Below are 17,212 nucleotides of genomic sequence, written 5' to 3'. Positions count from 1 at the left end.
AAAGCCCGCAAAATGGCATCAAGAAACCCAAAAGCACCACCGCAACAACCAAAGGAATGGATCCCAAGTTTCTGAGGAATCAGAGGTACGCCAGGAAGATTACCAAGACTATTTTTGTCTTTAATGGTAAACTTTGTTCGAAATCAGTGTTTAGTAGCATAATTAATTTGCTCACAGAGAATACTCTCTTATAACAGTTTTCCTGGTTTCTGTCAAGACCCTTGAATTTTTTATCGATAGAATGTTAAGCTGTTTTTGTGTGTGTGTTTTTTTAAATAATTTATCAATTAATTGTTTTCTTTAAAACATAGTAAATTAATAAGTAAAATTATTTTTTGAAAGACTAAAGCATGTACATTGTGGGCTTCACCGTTGGGCTGGCCTTACACATTTAGGGCCCACTTTGTTCTCTGTTTTGCTGATGTACTATACGAATAGATATCGCAATGAGACATGGCGGAGACAGGTATTGTCTTTCCAGTTCTTGGCTCTGACTTCTCAACATGTATTCGTATTCGATATCCGACGGATTAAACAGGTATTCTTGACCCCATCCCATTTCCGATTCAAATTATAAAAATAATTTTTTTGTAAAGAAAATATTAAAAATTTGATTTTAGAAAAAATAAATTGATTATTAAATATTTATTTTTAACTACTTATATATCACTAAATTTATTATAGCGCATGTGTTTACACAAATGATTAAGAAAAGAATATTAAATTATGTAAAAATTCTAAAATAAAATTAACTAGTAATAAAAATTCTAAATCTTTTGATTAAATTATGCAAAAATTTTAAAAATTTTAAGTGGTGGGGTGGGTCCGAGTTTGGGGTTGGGGCGGATGGAGTAATCCTATATCCGTACTCGACTTTTGATTATCAGAAAAAAAATCTGAACCCATACCTGATCAACTTGGATATTACCTGTCAAAGCTAGGACAAATTCGATTGAATATTTACGAATACAGATTTTCTTATCATGTTTATGAAAGAACAGAATGATCCAAAGGCCAAACACAATCCATCTCCCATGAACCCACCCGGTGGTTGTGCCAACACAATACATAGGTACAAAAAAGTGAACATTCTACAAAAAAATAATATTATTCTTACAACATTCTTCATAATTCAATTTTCTCTTTATTTTTTCTCATTACATTACTCATCTAACCAGCTATCTCATTTTTTTTTCTTTATCTCTCTCTTATTTATATAAATAAATGTTCAAAATTGAGCTACATATGATTCCTCTTTTGTACACATATCCCGAACAACCAAAATTTTCTGGCCCAACTACCTTTCAACCCTAACAATCTTTCAACGAAAGGAAGGTTGGGAGTGTGAGAATAAGTTAGTTTCAAAGTGCTAGTAGGTGCAATGCAAAACTGCAAATGGAAAAGCAACAACATCAATATCAAGACACCACCAACATTCCCTCTGCATGGGGTTGTGTTCTCTCATATCAACAACATATATCTACCACTTTAGAAGAGGTTGATTCAGCACCCCAAGTGTACCTCCATGCACATAGAAACAAGGAAACATCATCATGGAGAAAATGCATGGAAGCTTTAATTATGCCCTTCCATGTGTTATATAATCAGCAGCATAACAAAACCAATTAAGCAATGCTCCATATGTTGAGTGATATATCGTTTCCCAACCAACAATAATGATTGCATATTTGAGTGTTATGTCTCGTTCTTGCTTTATTTTTGTGCTGTAAATTTCAAGTTTCTTTCTTGACACGGTTTTCAAGAGAAAAAAGAAACAAAAAAAGATGACGAAGTAGGGGATATAAATTTTGAATCAAAGTCATTATTGAATATAATTAACGTACACCGAATGCACTACTAATTTTGATCAAGCATATATTATCAATTTTAATTAATAAAAAAATTGGTGAACGTTTGTTGAATTATCTTATTTGTCTTTTAAAAATTATAATGTCACATTACAAGAAAATTGTTAAATTTTCAAAGATACTTATTGACTAAAATAGATGATAGTATAAGGTTGCTTTGCATAGACCAGTTGTTATCAAGTTAATGGATATTTTGCAATAATAAAATGATTAAAAAGAACTCAAATTTAATACAAAATTAATTAATTTTATTTTGATGTCTTGTTTGTATAGTTTTTTTTTAAATATTGTTTAATGATGGAGGTTGGATTTAGTAAAAGGAATTAATCTCATGACGAACTAAGTTTCAGAAGAGGTGGTATATTTAATGTTTGAATATTTCTTAAATAAATTTGTCTTTAAGTGAGAATCGTTATGAGAAACAAAAAAAAATATTATTTAATAATTTCTTAACACATTATTTAAAAAGGTTAAATCTCTAAAATAATGGTAATGATAATCAAATTCTTTAATAATTTGTAATTTATATTGAATGTTTATATCTTTCATACGAATTTTCTACTAGATACTTTGGTTAAAAGGATTCTCTCCATCTCTCTCTATATATGAGATATATGTAGTAAGAAAATTATTTCTATATAAAAGTTAAGAGAGTAAATTTAGTTGTATATAACTATACTGAATATTTACGATTAAAAGTTATATAACCATTCTTTAAAAAAAAAAATACATGATGACTTTTGAACACATAATTATACATGAGCGCGATCAAAGTTGTTTTAATCATTTTCATCTTAACTATCTATATGGATTATATGGTTAAAATTCACTCATCTTACCCCTTTCTCTCTCTCTCTCTCTCTCTCTCTCTATATATATATATATATATATATATTAGATGTATTTCTTTCCCTTTTCATCAAATTAAGGAAGTCTTATGTGGAATGGAGAGAGACACATCATGGATCAATTCTTTATTCGGTACTTCTTTTTGGAGTACATGAACACTTACAGGTGAAGCATATAATCTGCAAAAAAATACTTGTAATTACACTAAAACAAGCGTTGTTGAACTTGGAGTTTATCTTCTGTTTTTTCCTGGTACATACATGGATTGTATCTTTTTAATTCACATTCGAATATGGCTTTGCCCTGTTACTTTTTCTTTTTTATTTGTTTGTTCTTTTATCTTTTATACTATTCCTTCATTCTACGACTTTTCTTCACAAAAGCAATTCTATAACAGGAGTGAAACCCGGCAGCATCTTCGGAATTTTCCTTTGGAATTTCTTGTCACACTCCTGCTTTACTTTTTTTGGTTTTTCCTCTTCTCGGCAGGCTCGTACTTACATAGTTAAATTCTGGTTATGGCGGAAATTATTCCTAACATTTTCCATGCACGTATAGTTAATATTGAAATTGTACCCATTACCCAAAACAATATATTTAAAGCTGATTTTTTTTATCAGAAAATAAAAATATATTGATTGCTAGGTACGAGGGTACCAAGAACCCATATACAAGAGTATATATATAAAAGAAAAAGCTACACCAAGAAAAAGTATGAGTTTAGTTAAGATGCATTGTGGATGAAAAGTATCAACTAATTAGAAACTATTTTTATATAACTATTAAAGTAATTATATACCATACATAACAATTTATAGTTGAATATTAATTTAAAAAACTTTTATATTGATAGTACATTCCAATCAATTCATAAATTATGTGTAAATTAAATATTTGATTTAGTATTGAAAACTTCATTCACAAGGAAAATGACTTACTAACATATTTAAAAATTGGTAATGAGTCAACATAAAAATATTTAAAATAAAAAATATGTATAATTTCAAAAAATTAAATTTAAAATTAAAAAAAATTAAGGATTTGATCCTAGCACAACACATACACTTTTTTTTTTTTACGTCAAAGCTGAATATTTCACAACACATTTTAAGAACTCACTTAATGATTAGGATAAAGACAATAGTTAATTAAATTTTTAGTTCTTATAACTTTCATTCCATTACATGTTTTTGGTTGCCGCTGTTAGATTTTATATTTAAATGATGATATGATATTGAGACTATTATGTGGACTTATTTTTTAATTATTTAGTGAAATTTATTTTTGACATTTAAAAAACTAAAAAAAATGTTTAGAAAACTCGTTTGAAATATATTAATTGATTTTTGATAACTTGTAGCCGTTAAAAATTGGTTTTCTCTTTTTCGATCAAACCTCTCTCTCATGCTAAACACACCAAATTTTCAGATTCGAACTACAGATCTCAGGTCCCTTAAACTTGAACACACAAACAGCTTCCATGAGACTCACACGTTCGGAACTCATATATTAGTCGCATCCCTATAAAATCAAAACCCATTACGTTATCATCTTAATGCTTAAAATTCTCCATATATAGTCGCACTAGCTAGCACCACTAATCTAATTTAACAACGCAAACTATATTGCATGTCAATTACTAATATGGGAAGTGAGAATAAATTACAATTTTTTCAACGACAAACTCGCCAGATTTCTTGGTATATCTACGTACATATAATGAGAGTTGACCTTAGATTGATTGTCTTGCGTCACTTTCCACAACTCTTTATAATACACATGACTCGCAGTCTCGAACTTATCGTGTTCAAATTCAAAGTCTTCTCTTTATGATAAGAAATTGTTGGCTTAACAAATAGAATTTTCACTAATATGCACTGACTGTAGTAATGTTTGTATCCATTTTATGATTAAATTAATACACTTAACAAAGTTGATGGTCATGTGCTCATACTATATACTCCCTTCCCCTACCTGCTTATAAAATATAATTAACAATTTTTTTTCTCTTATTATAAAAATTCATTTCACCTCTCATACTTATTAATTATTGTTTACTAAAATATTAATTTTGAATTGTTTTTTATTTCTCATGTAAAAATTGAAAAAAATAAATATATTTTCAATAAAATTAAGGATAAATTTTAAAAAATATTATAATTATAGATAAATTTAATATTAATAACTAAATTAATTAACTTTCTTAACAAACATAAATTGGTCTGTCTTGTAATCAGGAGAAAGGAAACAATATTTTCCTTTATCTATGTTTGTGTCAATTTAGTTACCAGAGCTTATTGTTTTTTTTAATATACATAAAAGGAGAAGAAAATAAAATAAAAAAAATCAAATTTTTGTAATTAATAAACTTGACGAGAATACTTATCCCATTATTAACCAAGCTTAAAGAAAAGAAAAAGTGAGTTAGTAAAAAGACAAAGGAGAGAGCGGCGAGGGTGGAAGAGGAAGAAGTAACCTTTAACTCGGACAATTTTCCACACTCAGACAAAACAAAACCCACTCTTCTTCTCTTTCTTTCTTTCTTTCTTTGACGTTCTTTAAGTTTAAGCCTCTCTCTCACTCTCATCATCGCTCATTTCAAAACGACACCGTATTCTCCACCACACTTCCATCTCTCTCTCTATATGCTTCCTCTTCCAACCGTCACTCCAAATTCACTCTTATGGAAGTAGTTACCTTCGCCCTCGCTGTCTTCGTGCCACTCATTCTCGCCGGAGCTTCCTCCGCCAGGGAGCTCCGGCCGTCGGACCACGGCCTCACCTTCCAGACACTCTCGCCGGCGGGGGCGCATTCCTCGCCGGAGATGCGATCCTTCTTCAACAGCGCCGACTCCTCGCCGTCGATGTCCTCCTCCTCCGACGTGGCACTTCCCAGGGCCATGGACTCCGGCGACGCCTCGCCGCCGGAGTGGTGGAAACCTGACGGAGGACACTCCGGCGAGGGCGTGGGGAAGGCGCTTACGGTGGCGAGCTTGGTGTGCGGCGTGGCCGGCGCGGTTCTGCTAGTGGCTTCGGGTTTGATCTATTTGTTCAAGTACCGAAACAGAAACAGAAAGCAGAAGTTAAACGCAGCGTTTTGCGGTGAGAATGAGAATCAAGGTGGAAATGATGAGGACAAGAACAAGTTGCAATTGGTGGTACGCAACCCTTGAGTGAGTATTGTGTGTTCTTGCTTTCATTTTGATTTTGATTATGATTTTTCCTTGTTTCCCACTAACTAGCTAGTGTTCTATATATGATTCCACGTTGCATGTAAAGGGTAGCGGTTCTAGACTTATTATATGATATTATTTGTTTATTTAATTATTTTACTTTTTTTCTATTCATCTTGTGCTTCTTTTGATGACCCGAATGATCGATTGACCAAAATAATTATGTTTATAGTTTAAAATCTATTTTACTTTACCATTTGAACAAAACGTAAATTAATTCTGTCATTTTACTTTTAAAAGGTGGTGTTTAAACATGAATTATTATTTTAACATCAACTTCATTTAAGAAAAATCTTAAATTTAAAACAAAGCCTTAATTTTGAGTTTCTTCAAGCATAAAGTGCACTATTGTTGTATACTACTACGAATTGTCGCATTGATTGAAAAATTAGAAACCATATACGTTTTTTTAGGAAAAATGTGGGATTAATGTGTCCACATTTTATTGTTTACGGGCTTTTGTTGCCATAAAAAAAAAGGTCTTTTGTAAATAATATGGTATCATCTCATGGTCGGATAAAAATAGTAAGAGTTCACGCAATAAATTCATTGGAATTCCTCTAAAAAAAGATTCATTGGAATTTGGAAGTCAAAGTTTTCATTTTTTATTTTTAGAGATCACAACTTTTCATTAGTTCTTCTTGGTCATACTCCATATTAATGGATTTTTTTTAGGAATACATATTAACGGAATTTAAACCTTAAACGGTGTGATTTCTTTGGAGTCATACGCTGTGAAAAGTTAATCAGGTGACAGACACTTTAGCCAACAATGCTCACTCTATTGATGGTAGTTTGCACATTTTTTTATTTTGTACTGCTGTCCTTGTGATTTTTAGCTCCTTTGTGGTTTTTCCCTTTATTTCACATTTTTTTTTTACTCAAATTAGTTTTTCATTTAGCCATCTTGACAAAGTAACTAAGTTTTAATTTTAACGCGGAGTATGAGTAGAAGATGGTAACAAAAAATATGAGTCAAAATTACAAGCGTGCCCTACATTTGTACTAGCTAGGATTACACTCATTCTCTTGTTGCTGGTACTTTTGACAATACACGTACATTTTATTTTGATAATTACGTAGATAATTACCATTAAATAAGAAAAAAGGTCGAAAAGGAAACAAAAGAGAAAGTAGATGTATGATTATTATTATTCTCATTAAATAATCTATTTGATTTTTCTGTAAAAAATATATATTTGATTTTGGGATATACATTCAAAACGTGGGTATATGAAGAATAAAAATACAAGAGTTAAAAATGATTATATGTGGCATTAATATTTTGATGTTCAAATAATGAATGTATATGTGGCATTTATATTTTGAATCCAACTATATGGCTTCACAAAACTTAATTTGTGACCACTTTCAACCACCAGCTTCGTAAAAAAAAAAAACAGCTTCATTGAGAAAAATTATAAATCTTCATATAATATTATTTTTACTATTCTTTTAAATTATTCAATAAAAATGTGTTAGTACTGAATTAGTTTGTGTTAGTATAACCTTTTTTCTACTGAAAATTAAACTAGTGTAAGACTGTCATAGAGACATTATGAATTTATGTTAACAAAATTATATATTATATTAACAAATTTTGACAATATAAAATATTGTTATATATTAGCAATACATCAAATATTAATATAACATATTATATCGTTAATATAAATCTTCAAAGTTTATATTAATAGTTTAAATTTCAGAACCTAGTGCAGGGGATTTCTTGGAGGAGAGTTTATATTAATATGTCCACCAAGCGAGAGAAATAATGTCGAGAAATTCAAACCAATACCTATGAGAAAGGTGGGAATTCACACCGCATTTACACGAAAACTATTCTAATGAAAGCAATTCTAGCACTTGATCATTTTTTGGAAGTTAGTATATGACAAATTTTATAGTAATATCATATATATATATATATATATATATTTTCTAAATACAAATAATTTTATTTTTATTTAATATTTTAATGAAATATTATAAAATTATTAAATAATATAGCATTACTATAAAAAATTAATAGAACCAAAATCATCAATAACTTCAAACTTTAGATGCTCATCATGAAACCTAAGATAATCAATTATGCGACGATTTGAATGAAAGTTTAAAGTAATGCAGCTCTTGAAATCTTTCTTGACTTGGATCATCTTGCTGTCCACTCAATCGCCAAACATATGAATATTAAAAACATTGCAACTCGCAACTGTATCTCTTTTGTCCTAAATTCGTTTTAGTGCTCTTCACAACATGTCACCCCAATTTCTTGCATTGATCAATCCAAGAATGCTTCATTCAATTCTAATAATCAAGAGGTATCCATTCGAGTTCTAAGTCTAATTCTCCAGATTCAACGTTCTGGAGCTTGATTGACATGTCTTGTTTAACCTTACCATCAACAATATTAACTGTGCTATCATATATAAGCGCATTGTCTTGGGATTTCAGCCATTTTCCTATCTGCATATCATCAAACATTCTAGCATCTCCGTATGCTATTGCGGATGTTATCAGCGGCTGAAGATCAATATCTGCTTCCCCCATTATGTCATCAGCCGAAAACAAGTCATAATCAAATACATTCTGCAATGCAATTAATGTAACCAAACCATTAGAATAAAGTTTCATGTTTTTACACCAGAAATTAGTTTTGTATCTTCTGTATCCAAACACAGAGAGACAAATATATAAAAGTATCACATATGAAGATCCAAATAGAAGTACCACCAAATAAGCATCACAGAATTTGTTTCCATTTTCTAACAAGACAAGATGAAATTGAACCTTACCAAATTCAATATTCCAAATTGCTGAGGAACAGACAGCATAAGTTCCTCATTCCAGACTGGATTCAAATTACTCTTTATTACAGTTGTCTGAACAGTCTGAAGGCATATAGCACCAAAGTCAATTCAGAAAGAAAATTATCAACATCTACTACTCTTCAATTAAAAATAAAAGATAAAGAGCAAAAGTTTCCCATGAATTAATTTATGCTAATGAGAACTGAGAACAACCAACCTGTTGGCCAAGTTTCAAGATAACATATGGATCACTTGTCATCATATCTCTGACAGCTAAATCTGTGCCTTTGATCACTTTCACCTTTAACATTCCAATAAATTCTACCATTCCTTCCTGTTTTAACCATAAATATCAGTCAAACATCCAAGTAAACCACTCACGAAAAATAATTTCGTTTCATAATTACTACCAAAGTAGTAAAGTTGGATGCATGCAACAAGTGCTGTATATATATAATTATCTCGATCAATTAGAAGGCTTTCATCTGGGTACAACATCAATTTAACTCAATTACCTTTGATATGCCAACTCAACATGTGGCCAACAAACAAATACATCTCCATTCAAAGGAACTAAAGTATAAAATATAATTACCATATGCTGTGAATCACTAGTAATTCGAAAACTATCCTTAACCCCTTTGGATATACTTGATGGGGGATTGCTTTTTCCTGACACAATGCGCAAACTAGGTTTCAAAAATTCTTGACGCTCATACTTTAACCTGCGTGCAGTAAAAATTTCCACAATTAAAATGCCACTCTTAACTTGAGCATTGGTCAGGTTTCTATCATAGATGATGCTACCATGAGCAATATCCCAACGCAATGCCGGTTAGTCCATTATCAACCTAGGACAATGGACTGCAATTAAAAAGAGTATAAAAAAAAACAGAAACTTGAACATAAATGACTCAGCAAAGCCAAATGGTAAAAAAGAAAAACATGAGAAGAAAAAAATTGCAATGAGGGCACAGAAGTTCGTATCTATATCATATAAAGTTGATTACATTTTTTACCCATTTTATGGTGACCATAAATATAACATATAATAGATTTATAAAACAAGCAAAATGATGTTAAGAATGATAGATGTAGGTGTAAAGTTATTAGATGAAAACATATCTAACCGGATGAATTTCGCACGCTGCTCATGACTGGCATCTGATCCAGGTTTTGTATATCCTTCGGGAAAATAAGCCTCATAAATTGAATTAGCAGAAGAATTTCCTCCAACTTCAATCATTGCATCTATTTCATCACTTGACCATTCATCCAATGTCACAGACAAAACCTGAAAGTAAGAAAATAATGTCCCAAGGCTTTAATGCACGACAAGACCAAGCATAAATAAATAAGTTCAGCACACTATTAACTTGATAGACACAACTCATTAAAAAGAGAGCATGCATAAAATTATTAAAAAAAAGCAAAAAAAGCTTCATGCACCATGCCTCAGTGGCTTAGGCACGCCTTTCAGCACCTTTGCCTATAATACTTTCATTAGACGAAATCCTAACACAGGTAACAAGTAGAACAGAGTGATAAATTGGGAGGGGCCGTTAATGCACTGGTAGAATAATCAGACTATCTATCATTTAGTTATCTGTGTAGAACTGAAGATTTATTTGGCCTAATTTCATGCTACATAAGCTTTAAAGCTTTACTTGACATGACTAACTTTCTTAAAATGTTGATCATAAATTTAATAAAAAAATCCAGTGCAATGACCTTGGTAATCAAAATAGCAAGTTTACTTCTTAGTCAAGAGTTGCAGAGATTCCTTTCTCACTTCTCATTATTACAGCTAGAACCTGTGTCTAGTTGTTGGTTCTATCGGCTTTGATGTAAAAATTCATTAGCATCCTATATCTAATATAAAATTTGACAAATTCAGAATTTTTATTTTAAACCGCGTAAAGAATAATATGCATATTTGACAATAAAGACCAAGAGAAACTCAAATAGCACGATCCAGTGGCAACACTAAATTGGACGTTCAAATTTCATAATTAGACATGAGAAGAGATACCTTGTAATAATTTATCTATATGACATTATTTTCCATTCCTACGCGTGCTATTCATTTAACAATGAAAATTACAGATTAGTGATTACAACTATATTACAGGATAAATAAATAGTACATTGAAAAGAAACCCTTATTTGGAAAGTTTTCACTTCTAGTCTCGGATCACTAATTTTAGTGTTTCTTTTGTCTAAATTTCACAAGGTATCATACCACAGCATGTTGTGGGATGGAATCTAAGAATAAGGTTGCCCTGCAAACTCCCACAACATAAGACAATAAAAATGAAACAAAATAATGCACCCCTGACAAAGTAAAGTTCACCGGGCTATTTCATGAGTATAGACATATAAGAGTGGTTGATTCTTTTCTCATCAAATTAAGTTGAACCCAATTCAAAAAATAATTAGCTACGTCTATAGGTATATTAGTCTCTCAATTTGTTGTAGACAAACGAAGAAGGAACTCAGTTTAAATTCCTTATTAGTAAAGTGAAAATCTTCTTTCTAAACTCTTAAGTGGATTAGGAATAGTTACCTTTGATATTTGAGAGCCAAGACTTCTGTGCACACCACAACATTTTAAGCATACAAAAACTCCAATATTGGCTGACCTGAAGAAGCAGTTAGAAAAATGGATTCACAACTAAGAAGTAATATGCATTCCACATTATCAATTTAGGAAAATTCATGTAGCTATTACCCTACAACTTAATCACAAGGATGCTTTATAAATTCTTCCCAGAAAATATTCAACACTCAGACTCCAATTTTGAGTATTATAATCAGTGACAATGACCATAAACCACACACACACCGCAAAAAAATGTACAATGGTGAATACACTTACGCCCATTTAGGATCTGGAGCATTGCAATCAGCACAAAAGCGATTATCTTTTTGAAGCAATAAATCCTTCATTCTTCTTTTACCTGTAAGAAACCTGCCAATCATTCAACTTCTCAAGAAAAATAAATGAAAATAACTTTACATTCACAATTAGACATGGAAATAAGAAACATCAGATTTGCCTTAAACAGATTAAGCCTGTTTTTCAAACATAAAGTTTGAGTCCAGTCTATTATAAGAAATAGGCTATTCGTTTTCTGCTTGGCCTAACTTAAAAGGCTTACTTTGCATTATAGCTTTTACAAAAGCCAACAGGTCTGAGCCTTGGTTTTCAAGAGATACAATTTGTTGAAAATGTTTTTGTAATATATTTGATAAAATTAATAAACTTATAAGTATATTGATGAGCTGTTCAACCCATTTCCACCACAATTTGAAACATCCCTTTATTTCTACGTAATAGAATTTCTAAAGAATCTTAAGCTTCTATGCTTAAAATCAAGCTCTCTGAGTCCAAACAATTGACAAGAAGACCAAATATTCCAATAAAGCATGGTATAGAGACAGTTTCCAGTCACAACCATCCAGTCATTATTTGAAATCCCAGAAATGTTACAGGCACCAAAATAATAAAACAATATTAAAAATAGGCAACAACATTGACAACAAAAATGCAACCTAATAAAGATGGAAAAATCTTCTTGCTTTAAGTCTTCCCTCTGGTAGGGTGAAAAACCACTCACCAGGGATCATGAAGTTAGTCAATAACTACTAAATACACCAGAGAAAAGCTGTATAAATGCATAAGCCATCACGTGACCCAACAGCCATTCAAATACCATATCAGGACCAATCATTCCAATTTCAATAAAACATATGGATTCAAATCCTCCGGAGTTTTATCAATTAAAAGTATGTTTGATTTTTCATTAAGAAGCTTCAAACGAACGTTCAGTTCAATAACACTATCGATGGATTGGGTTGAATGTGCTTTGGGACATTAACAAACGGTTGATTATTATTAGAAAAGAAATAAAATGATTGATTTTAATAAGGGTAAATCAGTTAAATACATGAGAGTATGAAATTAAGAATCATAGCATACTTGAGACAGGCCTCCCAAATTCCAACCGTTGATTATTCATTGCCACCCTTGAAGCCAGCAATCGTTCAAAACTGCAACTTCAGTAATAGCAGCCAAGCTAAACTACCTGGAAAGAAAGAAATATCTGCTTATAGACTAACAAAACAAATCACTCAAGAAATGCTATAATAACAAAACTTTTCTGCTACAATAATCCTTAATTAGTTCCTTAATCTCTCCCCCAACACCCCAAAAAAAAACAAAAAAATATTTGAATTATTAACATGATCAATAATAACTCCATTTCAGATTAGTCTGATTAATCTTTAAGGGGAAGATAGATAGATAGATCAAGCATAAAAAAATAAGAGTTAAAAAATCATTGATCAATGTCATAACTTGCTCCATATTTAACCAAAATTTCAGCTTATGAGACACAAATTCTGTCGGTCATAGTTTAGCTAGGAGGCAAATTCTTTAGCTGGTCTCTATCAGTTCGGTGATCTTCCTACATGTATTGCTGACATTGTTTTGAATAAATTAATATGATCCAGTTTCCATTAAGAAAAAAGGTCAAATTTTGGTATTATCAGCAGACATCAAAATTGCAATGTTGTACGTGTGTTAAATATTGAACTTTTTTACACTAGTATTAGATAAATGCATGCATTTACGTACATTATTCGTTCATAATAAATAAATAATAAGAATATGAGGTAACCCCCTCCCCCCATTTTCATTTTCCAAGTGATGAAACCCCCCAAAATGTTCATTAAAAAAAAAGTATTGAAACCACAGCTACCACAATATTTTCTCAGCAACCAACCTTAAATTTAAGATATCTTCGGTAACAACGAATTGGAGAATAACGAAAATGCTCGTCAAACTGCCAGAAAATGTTGGATATCGATCTAATCTGGGTGTTAGGAAAAAAAATAAATTTCAAAGAATAATGTTTGCATTAAACGAATCTTCTTTCACGTGAGGGAAGGAGAAGAAAATGAACAAAATAGAGAGAAACTAATAATTGAGCGTGTAAAGATAGATTACGGAGAAAAAGAGAAGAGAATAAAAATACCGGTGAATGAATGAATTGAAAGAGATGAGTTTGAAATCCACAAGAAAAAAATGATATATAAGGAAGGTGGTGATATGTTTTTCATCATTTTATGTCAGAATTCGTTGGCTCCAACGTCGAAAAAAAATATATTTATACACTAACAATGTATCAAAAATCAAACATAAACATAAAATCTATTAATTTATCAAATATTAAAAAATAGTGAAAGAACAAAAAATAAAATTATTATTTTATTAAGAATTCAATATAAAGAAAAAATTTATTAGAACATAAACATAAAATTTAAATATTTATAAGATAAAAACATATTTTAGTAAATATATAATAGTAATCAATTGCTGTTATTTGAAAGAGAAGAAAAGTGAAGGAAATAAAAGTATACTCAAGGTTGAGAAAGCTAAAATTCAAAAGTAAATCTAATAATGAGTTTTCATAAAATTAAAAATCATTACTTTTTATAATAGTTATTTTAATAATAATATCTAAACTGATTTTTAATATGTTAATTGGTAGTATAAAAAAATACACTAATAAGTATATCAAAATTCAGTAATATTATTCATTACGAAAGACATAAGGCACAAAACGCATGAATAATGATGTGGACCAATGTTTTTTATTTTAAAAAATTAAGCACGTAAATGAATGAAAAATGCTATATTGTACGAATCCAAATTCATGAAAGTTTAACGAAACAATATGATTGACTCAAAATGTTAAATTTGAGCTAGATACATTAAAATCAATTTTTATAGGGACCCATTATGTATGGTTATGAATTTCTATAGCTTTGTACTCACTTTTGTAAAGATTTTCTCATACCAAATAGGATTACTCTGAATGAATTTTGACAAAGATCATCCGTTCATGCATTATTGCACGAAAAGTCGTGCGTAGTTTCCATCAAAATCAAAATTAAATTAAAAAAGTTTTCCTCTCAAGAAGAGATCTCTTAACTTCTATTCTAAACTATGAAATAAAATAATTTATTGAAATAAACATGTGTAAATTTGGAGGAATTTTTCTAACCTTTTTCCTTCTCTCATCTTGAACGTTAACAAATTAAAACTTCCCTTCCTGTATTTCTCCCAGGCCTTTTTTTTTTCTCTTATATTCATTCTTCAAATTTCAAATTGTTTGGTAAAAAGAAGAAACAGCCCAAACAATTATCTCAATTGATCTTAGAGACTCACTTAAGTTCACAATTATCTCTCAAATCCCAAAATGTACCATCTTTGTTTCTTAATTTTACAACCATTTTCTTTCTTTCTTTCTTTAGAGAGAATTGTGAGACTAGTGCGAGTCTTTGGGATTTACTGTTTGTGCTGCCTCTTCGATCTTCTTGTCAAACAATTTGCATGCGGGCGTGCATAGTACTGTTTTTCCTAACTCATCAAATCATGTAATATGAGAGTGAGATTAAGCTTGAGAATTAATAAAAGAAAGCATGATGAAGTGCGAACGAGTTTAGAAGGATAATCGAAGATAGTGAAGAAGGCTAATAAGGTGCCAGAAAGAAGGTGCCAAAATAATGCATACAATATATAATCTCAGGTACTCAAGTTTGTAATCAATGTGATCATAAAACAAATAATATTTATTATTATAAGGAGGTGATCAAATAAGAACGAAGAGCTAGAAAGAAAAGAAAATACCTACAATATGTATAAGATTAATATTTGGTTGGAAGGAAAAAAAATAGATAAGAAAATAGAGATAATTAACGATCTTTTTCTCTAGTTGGATTGGAGAAAAAATAGAAAGCAAAGGGGGAAAAAAAGTTAATTTTTAAAAAACAAAATTCAAAATTTTCTTTTGACTTTTCTTCATATTCAATTTTTAAGTTTTCTTTTCTTCTGTCTTTCTCTCATTACAAAAACAAATTTTTTGAAGGATACAAGGAGTCAAATACAAAAAAAAGGCTTAAAGAAACAATTATTAAAATTTAAGAGATAAATATTAAGCAAACTGTTAAATTTTTTTTTGAGGGGTAACATTGACGTACACCCGAATCTCAATGAAAGAACTTGGCCGTGATCTCATTGTTTACATAAAATCATATAAACATATATCGCCAAGATATTTAATTCATTTCAAGAATCAACAGAGGTTGATGATGTTGATATGCTTGTTATTCATGTCAGTTGAATCTAGCTTAAAACAACTAAAGCCCATTAATTAAACATGAAATGGGAATTATATAATATTGCTTATACATGATAAATAAGTAAAGATTGGAGTTACCAATCATAAAATAGCATCCTCGATCACAGTCTAAGCTGTTCCATAAATAGAACGATGTACAGATTCTTACAAAAGTAATGTGCAGTTGATATGATGAACACCCTCTAGATATCAATTTAACACATAATATTAAATCCATTAATTCTGAAGCTCAGGTGTTCCTATACGACTCGAATAGGATCTTAGTTGAGTTGAGAATACTTGTGGTCTAGACCAAAAAATTCTGTCTGAAAGGATCATCCTTGCCAAAGTAGATTGCCCAAAGTAAAGGGAAAAAGTTTGACACCCAAAGCCTCTTTTCTCGCTTTATTTCTCTTTGGCAATTTGCTGCCACTAAAAAAAACTCAAAAGGATGAAATCAATGCCAACTTTGTTTTAAAGTAAACTTTCACAAACTATCATGCAATGTTGCGGGTTTTATTTAAGGTCCTTCCTTGCACATGCTCCTAAAAGCCATAACTAAAAGAGACAAAGGTCTGCTCTCTTTAACAAGTAGAGTTAATTCAGTGTCTCCTACTGTTCTCAGATTTAAAGCTTTCTTTTTTCATTTAAAAATGATATCAATATTTTCCATTAAAGTTTCTAGGACCAAATTTTTTTGGGTCCTTTCCCTTTATTGCAGTGTGGATGTCAACTAGGATACTCATAGTTATACAAACTTTAATTACTAAGCTCTCAAACCCGTTTCACAGGCATGATTATCAAAATCACCATTTTACAAGTTTACGAGCCGATTTTATATATAGAAATATTAATATATTTTTTATATTGAACAAACTGAGTTTATGAGTCAATACAAATTAAGTTTATAGGACCTTCACGAGTTGAAAGTACAATCACGGTTTTGACAACCATGAGGGTGCTCGTTTCTTCCTGAACTACATTGTGCTGAATGAAGTGACTTTTGGAAACAAAATTTTCTTTTTGACTCATTCTGACTAGTTGGTTTCAGATCATTAATGTTTTATCGTACCTTTGCAGCAATTAATGGTTGGTTGCGGTGAAGCTTCACGGTATTTTTTTGGCTTCTTTTGAGGGACAAGCAATCTCTTGGAGCTTCTGCTGTTTCTTTATTTGGCAGTCGTTTTGTATATTATTTTTAGCTAGTAGTATTGCTGATCAGGTGAAGCATTTTAGTGAATGGTGGGTCACTCACGGTTTTGA

At 30.7% G+C, this 17,212-nt stretch overlaps 2 protein-coding genes across 2 annotated transcripts; one reads left to right on the top strand and one right to left on the bottom strand.

Annotated features, from left to right (window-relative positions):
* The first annotated feature begins 5,179 nt into the window (after positions 1-5,179).
* Positions 5,180-6,061, top strand: LOC102662390 (uncharacterized). The gene has a single exon (XM_006580148.4). The coding sequence runs from the start codon at positions 5,401-5,403 to the stop codon at positions 5,887-5,889; it is 489 nt and encodes a 162-aa protein (XP_006580211.1). The 5' UTR covers positions 5,180-5,400; the 3' UTR covers positions 5,890-6,061.
* Positions 6,062-8,120: 2,059 nt separating this feature from the next.
* Positions 8,121-13,448, bottom strand: LOC100777084 (ADP-ribosylation factor GTPase-activating protein AGD12). The gene is made up of 8 exons (XM_006580146.4): positions 12,745-13,448; positions 11,641-11,722; positions 11,329-11,404; positions 9,893-10,056; positions 9,358-9,487; positions 8,980-9,096; positions 8,748-8,843; positions 8,121-8,541 (listed from the first exon to the last, which is right to left on the bottom strand). Exons 1-8 carry the CDS (start codon positions 12,782-12,784, stop codon positions 8,260-8,262), a joined length of 987 nt encoding a protein of 328 aa, XP_006580209.2. The 5' UTR covers positions 12,785-13,448; the 3' UTR covers positions 8,121-8,259.
* Between the last annotated feature and the right edge of the window lie 3,764 nt (positions 13,449-17,212).

The sequence above is a fragment of the Glycine max genome, chromosome 5 (assembly GCF_000004515.6).
Source record: "Glycine max cultivar Williams 82 chromosome 5, Glycine_max_v4.0, whole genome shotgun sequence".
Taxonomy (NCBI): Eukaryota; Viridiplantae; Streptophyta; class Magnoliopsida; order Fabales; family Fabaceae; genus Glycine; species Glycine max.
This window is presented reverse-complemented; position numbering and strand designations above follow the sequence as displayed.

Coding starts and splice junctions, on each gene's coding strand:
- LOC102662390 (XM_006580148.4), top strand. CDS start 5,401: ATGGAAGTAGTTACCTTCGCCCTCGCTGTCTTCGTGCCACTCATTCTC.
- LOC100777084 (XM_006580146.4), bottom strand. CDS start 12,784: ATGAATAATCAACGGTTGGAATTTGGGAGGCCTGTCTCAA. Junction 11,405..11,640: donor GCTCCAGATCCTAAATGGGC/GTAAGTGTATTC, acceptor CTGCTTCTTCAG/GTCAGCCAATATTGGAGTTT. Junction 9,488..9,892: donor CAGCGTGCGAAATTCATCCG/GTTAGATATGTT, acceptor TACTGCACGCAG/GTTAAAGTATGAGCGTCAAG.